The sequence below is a fragment of the Danaus plexippus genome (assembly GCF_018135715.1).
Source record: "Danaus plexippus chromosome 3 unlocalized genomic scaffold, MEX_DaPlex mxdp_34, whole genome shotgun sequence".
NCBI lineage: Eukaryota > Metazoa > Arthropoda > Insecta > Lepidoptera > Nymphalidae > Danaus > Danaus plexippus.
In genome coordinates, this window is record NW_026869846.1 from 2003150 (window position 1) to 2016982 (window position 13833).

Here is a 13833-nt window from a genome sequence, read left to right on the forward strand (position 1 = left end):
TTTTTATATTTCTTTATCTTTTCTTTCTTGCGTGACAATTAGTGAGAATAATTGAATTAAATCGTTTTTATTTAAACCAATTTCATATAAATAGATTTCCGGCATATCTTTTAAAATGATCACTTAAATGTTATACATTTTTGCGATCTATCAATTAGGCTGTTGACAAAGATATTATATAAATTAGTATTCTATGAAATCGAATTCAAGGCCGACTGAGATACGAGTTTTTAATTAAAATTTATATAAAAAGTGATATTTAATAATTTATATGCGTTATTTTTTTCTATCTGAAAGAGCATCTATAACGGAGGCCGTGAACTTTGTGATTGCTATGAATCTGAATTAGTTTGACATTTGTAAAGAAAAATTGTCATCATTTGTTTGGATATTACTCCTTTCCAGAGGCTCGGAAGTAGGTCACCTTTGTCGCAAGTTCTTCCTTTAAAACAAGTTACCATATTTCGTTCAAGGCACGAACGCACTGTTTATCATTAAATACGCTATTTACCTGATTTATAATATAAAAAACACTTTCGCCTTCAAATGCCATTTGCAAACACGCTAGTTTTTATGTCTTGTAATATCCATACAAAGTGACTTCAGCTCGGTTATAAAATAATGTATGGAAAGAAATAACCTCTAGTAAGAAATCAAAATTTATCAACTACCCGACTAAGATATGTTTTTTTCATGAGTTATTTGCATGTGTTGTTTATTAAGTTTGAACAAGCTCAAGTTAAAAAAAATATGTTTTTTCATACTTCCCCCTGGTCACACATTAAATATTTGTAATAAAATCCTAATTCGTTTAAATTTAACTATGAACTATTTATGTATAAAACAAAAAAATAAATAATATTACTGTTTAGATGGAAGGCAGCAGCGTTAGCACAGTAAAAAAAGAGTTAGAATTTTTATTACAGATAAATTTATGCTTTTCATAATATGGACTGAAAAATTAAAAGGTTTTTATATGTAGAAAATTATTAAGTGTAAATTAAAATGGCACAATTATTATTTATTTTAACATTTTAAAACTTGTTAGATTATACTTTAAATGAATAATATGTAAATAGTAAATCTTTAAGCGTCTTTCCTAGACGATGAATATTTTTAATTTTATGTTGTTCAAGATTTAATTATAACAAAAACATCCTGTCGTTGACTGTAAAAAAACCACTACCACTATACTTACACCGTTTGATAAGTTTTAAATAGGTATCTTTTCAAATGAAATGAATGAAATGAATGAAAGTGTAGTTTACATATAACGCATACCCTAAAATTCAGAAACCTATAAAAATTAATATTTTATAAGAGCAACAGTTACGTAGATAAAACAATAATGTGGGTATTTCAATAGAATATTTCTTGTTATGTACAGGATATAACGAAGCGGTTCGTCCATACCCCGTATGTTGAACGCGGGGCCGGCGCAGGCGCAATGGTGACGTCGCTTTTCACCGGCGGCGTGTGCGTTCAGCTTCCCGATATAAAAGCCTCAACCGCCCATTCACCCGCCCGCAGTGTGTGCTAGAACGTAACAGTGACCACTACTACCGTGTAAAGGACTTATTGTTTAACTATGTATTCTCGGAGTTTGTTAGTGCTAGCGGCCGCCCTCGGCGTAGGTACGTACCATTTGTAATATTTAGGGTGCCGCTGATTGAATGGCTTTAGAGTGATTTTTTATTATTAAATAAAATAGTGTATGCGGTATTCGCACTTTAATTGCGGACGCGAAAGCTATCAAATGTGAACATCGGCTTCTAAACTGGCATTGCAATGAGCGTCGGAAAGTGCTCGAAGAATTGAAATTACATTTAATTATATCATATTGATATTATTTTTTTTTAATCAAAAATAGAGGGTAGTTAGTTAAAAAAAGGTCATCTATGAAGATTTAACCCACAATAAAAAAAAAAGTTTTTAATTTAAAACTTAAATAAGAAAAATAACAGAAAGCTTATGTTGTGGAATATATTTAATTTATAAGATTTTCCACTCCCATTTTCTACCCAGAACAAGCTTAATTCTATGAATTATGAATGAAAGTCATTCCGGAGCACTTTCACTCAGACATTACGATAATTTAAATCCCTTTCTTTCGTAATGCCTTCACTTGGTGTTGTTTCTATAAAACGCTCATTTACTTATTATGTTAATGATAATATGGAGTCGCTTGAAACAACTTCACGAGAACTTAATGGAGTCGCTTGAAACAACTTCACGAGAACTTAATGGAGTCGCTTGAAACAACTTCACGAGAACTTAATGGAGTCGCTTGAAACAACTTCACGAGAACTTAAAAAACCTGGAGTTTTATGCCGCTTTCTAATTTTCAAGCTTTTTCCTATAGAGTTTATTAAATTTTATACAAAAAGAGATTTCATCTAAAGCAAATGTCGTCGGACGCCGTTTATATCTATAAAGATCACAGATGAGATTATAATTGAAGGCAGTTAACAGCGGAAAAATCGATTTTCTTTAAAATTTATAACCACCTTTACGTGGGTACATGTATTTTTAAAATATTCTTTCATTTCATTAGAAAAACTCATAAAATATTAAACTCATCGGAAGTTAATAGTAATTTTAATTAATTTGTTCCTTTTAAATTGCTAAACGGCAATTAATTATTTCAGAAATCTGTATAGAAGGTACTCGTGTTTACTTCAACGCAGACTTTAATTTCTAATTACTATAACTAGAATCCGGCCTTGTCATAATAAATTGTTGATTCACGAATATTTCATACATTACCGTCGATTTTCATGTTGGCGAAAGCGGTACAGGCTTGAAAGCGATCAACAATAAGAGAATAGTTAAGTTAGTGGGTACTCGAACAAGGTCTGTTTATAATTTACTCTCTGTTGTCCCTTGACGAGTACAACACAGCAATCACATTACTCAATTTATAGCGAGTACCTACACTCATAGAATAATGACTATTGCCACATGACGTGTTACAACACTATATAGAATTCAAATAGTTATTTCTTTTGAGAACATTGTCCCTTTCTCAAGACACTTGGACATTTTGATTGTTTAGAATTTCCTGCACGTAATCAGTTCCCACAAGTCTAAATGGTGAATATTTAAATTATAACGATCTCGTATGATATTCTCGCACGATGTATTGTCAGCATTTAGCGACCTCGATATACATTTCAAGTCGTTTTTATTATAAAATTAATATCGGACAGCGAAACTTTATGACCGAAGCCATCAAATATTCATAAAGTAATTGCGTGAAGGTATTCAATTATCTAGTAACGTGGTGCGTGTGTGAATTTCTCAAGAAGAAAGAAAACTCGGTGAAAATGTACACGCTGCTTGAATGCGCAGATACAAGGCTAAATAGTTTTATAATCGGTTTTATCTCGGTTTTGTTAATTTGTAAATAAATATACTAATTAGATACGTGTCTATTGATTTAGACGAATGTTTTGTGATCAGCGCACTCGTATGGACACAAAGAAACGGATGTTGTTACTTTTTGTGAAGGAAATCCCTTTTAACAAAGATGATAATTACCAACAGCATACTATAGCTTCTATTATTTGAAGGTTCACGAGTGTTTTGTTCGGTACATGTGTGCATTGTAATACGAAGACATTTTTTAGTATTTTCATATTGTTCTGTAAATTATATTACAAACAAGAGGTAACTAACTGCCCTTTATTAAAGCTTTTAATCACTATCCAGAACAACATTTAGACGTTTTGTATGACATGTGTATGTAATATTGTGTATTATTTAATCACAAATGCATCTTGCTTGAACTGACGTCGATCGGAGATTGTCTGTCCTTCAAACTTCATGATATAAATAACCCGTCTCTTGTTGTATCATTCCGATCCATCCTATATTTAAGTTGCATACTCTAGGTTTTTGTACTTAAAGTCTATGACGATAAAATGATTAATTTAAAATAATATTAAATTTATATTTTTACAACCATTGATAGTTGTTAAACCAGAAAAATTATTTCGCTTTCTCTGTTTAGCTGTTGGCTAATGTTATTTAAAGTGTTACCAAGCGCATAAAAACTTTTAATTACACGTTGGAGATCCATATCTCCGTAACATAGTTAAGATGTCGGAATTGAAATATATATCGTCTAGGCTGTAAATGGCATAAAATCGAATAAAGCATATTAGATTCATCTAAAAATGGGCTATAATAAATTTTAAAACTAGTATTTGTAAATCTGAACGGATGGTAGTTTATATAATAGATTACGTTTTTGTAGGTTTAAAGGTCATCCACGGTCGGAGATTAAGTAACGTGATCCGCGGCATGTGCTAACGAAATCGAAAGTTCCTCCCACATGCTGTTGATGTATTTTCGGCTTTCACCTTATTACTTAATAGTTTAACCTTATTATTACGTAATTATTATTGATTTTACGTAATACACTTCTTTGATATGATAATTGACTTTGATAATAATCAAATTTTAAGCGTTTATATAGAATGTTTAGATCTAAATGGAAATCGTTTTGCAAATTGCTGTAACTATTTGTGTCACGGAAACATGCAAATAATACAACCTGTCAGTGTTGTATAATGGTTTTATATGGCATAGAACAAGAATTATGTCATCGCCGACATCTTAGACCTGGGAGGTTTCGGATGTCGGCTGTTGCTTGCGTAAAGCTCCACTGCGCATACATGACTGCTAATAATGTTTAAGTTACTAATTTACCTTGAAGATATAGGTCGCTTTCGCGTAACGAATCCAAGACAATAGGTAGTGTGAATGGAACAATGAAAACTTTGTTCTAAGTTATTAAATATTTTATTATAGTTTTGTAAACTTAATAAGCAAAGTTTATAGCCCTGGAACTGGAATGCCCACAGTTCACAGTAAATGTCAACAGTTCGCACATACAGTAAAACATATGACATAAGATATTATGAGATCTTGTATCTCTGTAAACTGTGTGAGAACACATTCGTGAACATTTATAATTTGATAATAACTTTTAATTTCCCGATTCTTTTGTCAACTTTACTTCGTTAAGAGCTAATTCAAGTTGAAAATAGCTTGATGTTTTGCGAAACCTAATTTTCAAATATGGTTAAAATTTCTGGCCTACTTTCTTAAGCCACGTGCGTTGGGTAAATACACAAGTATGAGTAACAAAGAGTAGGTTAGTGCTAACTAGTACTGCGATGCATTGCTCAACACAAGTTTGTCGCGTTGCATTCCGAAGAGAAAGAACGGCCCTGCCCGCGACCAGTATGTTGCAAAACTAATTGCATGCTGGCAAAAATTTAGTTTTTTTTTAAAGATTATTATTCTTAATAAAAACGTAGATTAATGGGCAATGGATTTATAAACAATTAAAGTCTAATTTTTTGTATACTTTTTTTTGTCTAGCTGTTGCCCAAGAATCCTTCAAATGTCCCGATGACTTCGGCTTCTATCCTCACCACATTTCTTGCGATAAGTACTGGAAGTGCGACAATGGAGTCGCTGAGCTGAAAACCTGCGGAAACGGACTTGCCTTCGATGCTAGTGACTCCAAATACTTGACTGAAAACTGCGACTATCTCCACAACGTTGAGTGCGGAGAGAGGACACAGCTCGGTAAGTTATAAATAATTCATATTATTTTGTACATAGCAAAACAAGTAAAAAGAAACTAAAAAATCCTCACAATGCGGAAGTAATTTTACTCTAAAGAGCACTATAATTAATTATGCAAGGATGTTATTATATTACACGGCGCTGGCTTTAATTTATACATATTATACGCGGTCAAGGTTAAAGGATTTACATGACATGATAAGTCTGTTTTTTACGCTCAAGCAGGATGCGAATCAAGGTCAATACTTATATGTGAATAACACATTCTCATTTCAGTGTTTTTTACATTTATATATTTGTATACACAGAGCCTCCGGTCGGAACTCCTCACTGCTCTAGACTGTACGGTATCTTCCCCGATGAGGCCAAATGTGATGTCTTCTGGAACTGCTGGAACGGTGAAGCTTCCCGCTATCAGTGCAGCCCTGGACTTGCTTATGACAGGGAAGCCCGTGTATGCATGTGGGCTGACCAAGTTCCTGAGTGCAGAAACGAAGGTATGTTTTTTATTTCAGGGGAATCGTAAAGTAACTTTTGTATGCATATGACAAAATTTATTGATGTTAATTTTTTTGTTATGGCCCTTAGAAGTCGCAAATGGGTTCTCTTGCCCCGCCCCTGGTGAAGTATCGAACGCCGGATCTTTCAGTCGCCATGCCCACCCTGAAGATTGCCGCAAATACTACATATGTCTTGAGGGAGTAGCTCGTGAATACGGATGTCCCATCGGTACCGTTTTCAAAATCGGTGATGCTGATGGCACTGGTAACTGCGAAGACCCCGAAGATGTTCCCGGATGGTGAGTAGCTTTTACGAATTATCAAGCTTTCCTTCCAATTTCATAAAAACAATCTCGACTAAACCACTAGATAATTTACTTCTTACCTCACTGGTTATTATTGGGTTAATTTTAAAACTTTCTTTATAATTTTGACCCTGTGACCCAGTTCTTGTTTTCCTTGTGACTAACAATGACAATATGCACCATTTATTCAAAAATTATAGGCCAATGAACAGTCATTGTAAACATATCTTAAGAAGTTATATCTATAAACTCAAAAGTCACGGTTAAACAAAATAGATGAATAGCACAATGCACAGTTTTTTTGAGATATTTCTTAGGTATTTTAGCATATTTACTTTTTATATAAGACTGCTTTTTGTTGAGGAAAAATAACTGACAGTTTAAAAAACGGACAATTATATCTTATAGTACTTGGAACGGCAAAATTTTAGTATTCTTGTTGTGGTTTCAAGGCAGTTCACTCTTTGCTGTGCGACGTGAACGAGTTCTTGTTACACAATTAATAAATAAAGTACTTAGTCACAACTACTAGTAAAAGTTGGTAGGAATTATTATATCCATTTATATAAGAATTGCAAAAATGTTATAAGCATTCAGTAGTTATTTTTTTTCAATTGATGGATGATGTAATAATTTTGAGATTAGTATAAAAAGATGTCGCTTGTAGTATCGAGAGGTAGTAAGGTTCGCGTACATTTTCAGCGAGGACTACTATGGAGATTTGGATCTGAAGGCTATCCGCAAGAGCGAGCTGCTCGCTGGTCTTCAGAGCAACGGCCAGGCCCACCAGCACAAATCAAACCTGAAACCTCGTCCCCAAAAAGAAAACTAAACCTTTATTCTTCCTTACTTAACCTTTAATACTCACTATATAACTTCCGTCTTCGCACACCACAAACAAAGTGATTGACCAGAATTATCATAATTCGGATAACTCCTTACAGAATTTGCTTGTCGTGTGTGTTGACGCTAATTCAGGTTCAAAACGTTATGATTAAGTACGAAAACAATTTGATTTATATTCATTTTCAGTTGCCAAATACTTTTCTTGTTTTAGCCTTTAACAGTTTCACGAGGCAGGTTAGAATGTTAGTAGAGAACATACAGCGGTAGAAATATTTATTTTATTTAGATGGTCCCGTTTATCATTTTATTAAACGTTACATTGACATGTTGCAATTAATATTTATGAATGATATATAAAATTTCTGGTGAAAACCCATAGGGTTCGCATTTAAGACTTAAGGTTCTGTATACAAAATAAAAATCCGATTCTATCAAACGACCTTGTAAATATTCTATATATTGAATTAATTCGCTGCGACTGAGTGTTGTTGTTTGATATAGAAACTGTAATACTTAAGTTTTATTTTTAGTGATACAATAAACAAAATATATTAAAATAAAACCGTACTTTTTGTTCTACTCGACTAGCACTTGCACGATTTCCTTATAACACATACTTTTCTGATCACCCTTTTTTCTGTTTATTGCATTTACTACTAAATAACCTTTTAACTTTCGTCTTTTTCAGTTTGTTTATTTTTTACTACCACTCTTTTGTATAAATAGCTATCTTCTACCCCTTTGTACCGAACACCAAAATTTAAGGACCATTTTGGTAACTTAAGGTACGTGTGCTAAACAAATTAATACTGAGGAATCTTTTGTTCTATACAGGATGTAATTTATTCGATAAATAAAACCTTATAAATTGTGAGAAAACAAATTCATATATTTTTTGAGAAAGACGTTTATTTTGATGTAATTTTAATACATTTTATTGTTTTACAGTGAAGATTACTATGGTGACGTCGACCTGAAGGCACTCAAGAAGCTGGGATTCTGAATGTCAAGGAGCGACTCGAAAAACAGACTGAAGTTAAATCCTTTCGATTTACTTAAAAAGTGACCTCCTAAGTTTAAAACTGGTTATTCATATTTATTGGAAGTTAAAAGTTCAAGGTCGTGAAGCTGTTTATTTTTGGAAACACATCTGTTTATTTCTTTCTTTCAGTCTGTTTGAAGTAGCGCTCGAAAAATGGTTTTAATTTTCAGTCACTTTTCATCTATGCTACAATAACTTTTGGAAAAGAATTAAGTATCATTGTTATAACCATTAATTTTTGTCCAAAAGTTATCGAATATTTTCCTTAGATTACTTTGACATGGTACCATCGACGTGTTGGTGCTATGTTGAAACGGATAAAGTAGTCATTAAACTAAGTTTAAGTTAGCTAAGAGCAAAACTCTTTTTATTTTTTTTGTAAATAAATCTGTAATCCTAATTGGTTGTTTTTATTTTTTCCTCCATATATATTATGTAATATTAAAGTGTAGATAGAATATAAAACCTTTATAATGAAATTGAAAGTAATGTAGAAACAAGATTTAACTTTGAATTCTGAATCAAGTATCCACAGTGTGACGCAATGCTACCAGACATTAAATGTATTATTTCCTCGTTTTCACTTGAGCGATTTTTTCATGCTGGAGTTGTCTTATCGCGTCTTGGCGGGAGATGGCAACGTGAGTTGATGTCCAACCTGACATAGTATAATATAAATTATAAAATATATTTAGTTATTTATTTGATTAACGTCAATAAACTCACTATGCATGTTATATTCCATCTTATTGATTACATTCTGATCTGTTGACACGGAGGATGTTGAAGTTGGCGCCATGGTACTGACTGGGGAAGTCGAGCTCATAAATACCTCTGGAACTTCTGTTGATTGTGTGATTGAGGGTTTTGTTGCCTCAGTAGTGTTGCATTCAACTCTGTACGGATAGTCGCAAACACCTAAATACTGTAAATGAGTTGAAAAATATATCAATGCGGAAGTATTATTTTAATAAAAAATAAAATATTAATGCTTTTATAACAAGGTTCTTTGATAAATGCCGTTCACTTGTAGTCAGATCTCGATGCATATTAAACCAACCTCGTCTTCTATTTCAGGCAGTTAATTAATTAGTACGACTTTGTTAGTCTTAATGCAAATGCTGTTGATATTGCAGACATTGCCCATGTGTGTATGGAAAATGTATCCGTGACTCACTATGAAAGGCGAATGACCTTGAAGCAACATCCCAGTAATGAGATCACGGTTCATCTGTTTGTTGTCTCCATGAAACTCCTTTCCAATTTTAAACAGGATGGTTCAATAATACCACTATTTCTACTTATAGCCGAGACACTACTTAAACATCTTAACTATAACTAAGAAATAACTTTATATTTGTTACAGTATCGTTCAGTCTCAATATCATATATATTAATATATATATACTCTGATATCTTTCTTCACATTATATTTATATGAAAATCATTAAAAACTTAGACAATATCTTTACATTTAATCAAATGAATAAATAGTTTACAGTGCTAAGTAAAGTAATGTATTTCGTATAAATTATTATAGTACCTCGCTGTAGGCAAGGTCAGCAGGGCACTGGAACTTAACTGGAATGCTGTTGACGCACACGAAGAATTCACTGCAATTGAATCGACTCGAAAACACTTCGAAGTCAGTTTTGCATGCTGGCTCCGGACGCTCTGAAATGTTAAGAGAAGCTGTATCTTATTCTCCACCAGGCGCCATACAAATTGACAATTCTTGTTAGCCAGACCTAAAGCTGTCTGTGATTGAGATTTTTATGTGCTCAATTAAATTTGGAAATAAAATTAATGATCTTCAATAAACATTACACGAGAGATCAATAACGTCAAAGTAAATATCTTCCAATTCACTTTAGAAACTTGATGAATGTTTAAAATGAACTATTTTTAAAACGGAAAATATTCCAATTTAATTCCTAAATGGAAAGAATTATTGCTTGATTTTCCGTAAAACCCATGTCTGTCTTGCAAGTTAAATGCATGTTAAGAATGTAAATTTCAAATAGTGTCAGTGTACTTGTGTCATATTATCTAATTTAAGAATGCGGTATTTTCATCTCGTACATAGCATATAAGGTCAAATGGCTAGCTTTTAATACCAAGTATAAATGTTTGTAGTGTCTCAACTAAGAAGCAAAATTGCGCCATCTGTTGATGCTAACTCACAACTACATATAAAATTTTAAACACGAAGCTGTAATTTTTTTTGAAATCTTTATACAAATCCAAAACGTATTAAGTGATAATTTCGTTTTAATAAACTGTTATTAAATTAAATAAATATCTTCTAAATGTTGCCTCTATATTTTAAAGTTAACAAAACGGATCTTTGTATGTTAAGTTTAAGTCTACATCGTCACGACCGCCAGCGTCGTTTCACATTCAATAATCTACGTTAATACTACAATGTCCAAATATTCATGAATGTCTAATATATCAACCTGAATTAACATTCTGAGACAGGTCAGTGCAGGAAATATGAAAGATGATAGTAATATCTCTTTTTTCCCATTTTAGACAAAAAAAAATTATGTATTAAAAATCAAATATTGTCATAACTGAGATTATGTATTGAAACAGGTTCAAGAAATTCATTTAGACCGTTTCTTGAGATAAGCGAGTATATACGAATAAATCGGCAAAAAAAAATGTCTCATTGTTGTTTTGCAAGCAGAAAATTGAGTCATGAAAATTGACGCTCACACACCTTGTACCTTTTACTATAATTGTTCAGAAGTATTGAAAGTTATATATTGTATTATATTATCCATGCGAAATTATTGGCTAGAATATTAATATCGGAGTTCTTTAACCTACAATCTATATATTCTATACTCATACACTAACATACGAGTATATGGTATATTTTTTTACAACTTCTACATTACAGATTAAAGTCTCGTTTTATATTATATCTCCTTTATCTAGAATTCGTATCCCGTTAAGGCTTGTAGCATACAATTACGAAGCATAACCTCATATGTAATGACATAATTGTGTGATTTCATAAAAATATGAAATTTTATATACGAACTGGAATTTTACGGAGTTAAGGTAGCTAGCTCTTTTTTTTTTACATTTATCCTGCGTCTATTAATAATCTCGTTGCATCTGTACGTTTGTTTTGATATAAAATTTAGTATTAACGAAAAAATGCATATCAGCTTCAATTTAATGTAAAAAGAATAGAGAGTTATTAAAAGCGGTGTGTAGTTGTTTTTTTCTATTATGTCAACAAGGACATCCATTGTATTTCTCCTCTTAATTAAATACAAGCATGTAACATACCTGGTACTTTTCTATTATTGCAATCGACGTTATAAGGATAATCGCAGAAGCCTTCAGAAGAGAACAGAAGATCTGCGGGGCATTCCTGCTCGACGGCCCAGCCGTCCCAGCAATTCAGGAAGTTGTTGCACATTTTTGGGGACGGAATTTGGGTTCTCTTACCAGCGCAGAGAGGATTTGTCTCTACTACTGGATCCTTATACGTGAGTACGAAGACTTTATTCTGGTAGAACGGATCCTTATCGATCTGATGTATTACTGCGTCGGATACTGGGACCATGTATGTAATGGAATTCCTGCCTAGCGTTGTCGGCTGAAATAGAATCGTTGGTCGAATTTTCCATTGTGAAATATTAATTGGAAATTTATGGTAACAATTTTTTTTTTGGTTTTATATCACATTTACTTATTTAATAATCGATGTTACTAATAAATATTTATATTTTTGTTGTCTGTTCCCAATAAAACTTTATCATCAAACAAGCGGATAAATAATGGATGATATTTAGGACTATATAATGCATGAATAAGTAATTGTTTACAATGAATGTACGTAGCAGTTTAGACACAAATAACCAAAATATAACAACAGGATAAATAATTGTATAGTAACGAATTCAAAGACACTTACAAATACTGGACTTAGAAACATGTTCAAGAAACTCCAGTGAAACAAATTTTCTTGTTCCCGCTGACCAAAATGATATAAAGGGCTTCCATAGGTTTTCACTAATTGACCTTGTTCATCGTAAACTGAGAAAAACAAACGACGCTATCATATAAGCCATAGAATAATTAAAAAATTTGTGAATATAAAAAAGAGGTATCTATTTTAATGCAAAAATCTATATTGTCAATGCAAAGCGAAAATATTTTACGAGAAGCGCCATTAATCACTCGAATCGAGATTGAAGATAATAAAGACGTTTTATTGCCTGATATTATCAAGAGCTAGAGGAGTCAGTGTAATAATTCACTTACACAAAGCGCAATGCACTTTGTTAAATAATAAATATGCACTATACACATACGATCTATACATATTGTAAGTATAAATCACAGTTAACATGCATGATGCATTGCCGTTGTTATAATAAAGTTTTTGTCCTTTTTTTGTCCTTAAATAGTTTTGTATATTCCTTACTTACGACTGAAAATATTATTTGGTTTTTTAAACTTTATATTTATCAACATGCATACGTATTATAGATATAATTGTTAAGACATACATAGTTTCATTTTTTGATCAGCATGTATAAAAAATTCAAATGAAATTATTTTGTTACTATTATTATAAAATCAATTATATTGAAATTCAATATAAAGAGAACATATAACATATATATTTATATTTAAATATATATTATGCTTAATTTGTTTAAAATTTATTTATTTTAAATGAATGAGAACAAAGTTTTTTTTAAACAATAATACTCACAGAGCAGTCGTTTTTGTCTTATACTTTTTTCAGTCGGCTTGCTCCAAACTGGTTCACTATTGGTTCCGCATATCGCTGTAAAAACCAGGAGTACTGTAAAAGTCCACATAGTCCTTAATTCGCGTAGAGATTCTCCTTCAATGTCCGGACTGGAGCTTAATCCTAGCTTTTATAGCCGTTGGAGTACTATACGTGGGTATGTTCGGACGTCAGATGATCCTAAAAGGATACACTCGCTCCACAGTATCCTTAAAAAGTACCCATAAAATGTCATGTATGGTTCGTATATTTTTATGGCTTATATTGTGAGCGCTATCATTCGTTTTTAGCTTTTGAACAACAACATACGGGATTCTTAAATAAGCTTTTCTTAAGCAGTAATTAAATAAATGTAATATTTTTAGAAAATTGTGTAATATAAATTTAATCTTAACTGAGAGGAGGTCTTAAAAATGCATACCCATTATTATTTTGAATATTTTTTTTTTTTTATAATATGTGGTATAATCAAAAAACAAATTACTCCTCTAAAAAATAGTTTAATTTGTTACTGTGGTCATCAATAACATTTATAAATATTTTTATTATTAAATTTCTATGTATATAAATAGAGCAAGAGTAACCGCAGTTGGAGCTAGTAAAATCTGTTTTGTAAAACAAGAGGTACGTTGTAGGGAGAGCGGCATCATGACTACGATCTTAATGTGGGCATGCATCACCGTTCAGACAGTCAGATACCATCGGGTTCCGTACGCTACATTATTCAAAGCGACTGATCCCCTTGCTTCCTGACAT

The 13833-nt window shown here is 32.2% G+C and overlaps 2 protein-coding genes across 3 annotated transcripts; one reads left to right on the forward strand and one right to left on the reverse strand.

The window, feature by feature from the left end:
* The first annotated feature begins 1472 nt into the window (after positions 1–1472).
* Positions 1473–8694, forward strand: LOC116767684 (protein obstructor-E). Of its 2 annotated transcripts, none has more exons than XM_032658138.2 (5): positions 1473–1634; positions 5392–5601; positions 5910–6098; positions 6190–6400; positions 8201–8694. In XM_032658138.2, exons 1-5 carry the CDS (start codon positions 1589–1591, stop codon positions 8253–8255), a joined length of 711 nt encoding a protein of 236 aa, XP_032514029.1. In that variant the 5' UTR covers positions 1473–1588; the 3' UTR covers positions 8256–8694. The 2 variants fall into 2 exon arrangements, with proteins under 2 accessions (XP_032514029.1, XP_032514021.1); XM_032658130.2 differs by lacking the exon at positions 8201–8694 and adding an exon at positions 7109–7814.
* LOC116778621 (uncharacterized) lies at positions 8504–13167 on the reverse strand. The gene is made up of 6 exons (XM_061527009.1): positions 13039–13167; positions 12232–12353; positions 11601–11913; positions 9838–9968; positions 9021–9219; positions 8504–8952 (listed from the first exon to the last, which is right to left on the reverse strand). Exons 1-6 carry the CDS (start codon positions 13145–13147, stop codon positions 8861–8863), a joined length of 966 nt encoding a protein of 321 aa, XP_061382993.1. The 5' UTR covers positions 13148–13167; the 3' UTR covers positions 8504–8860.
* Between the last annotated feature and the right edge of the window lie 666 nt (positions 13168–13833).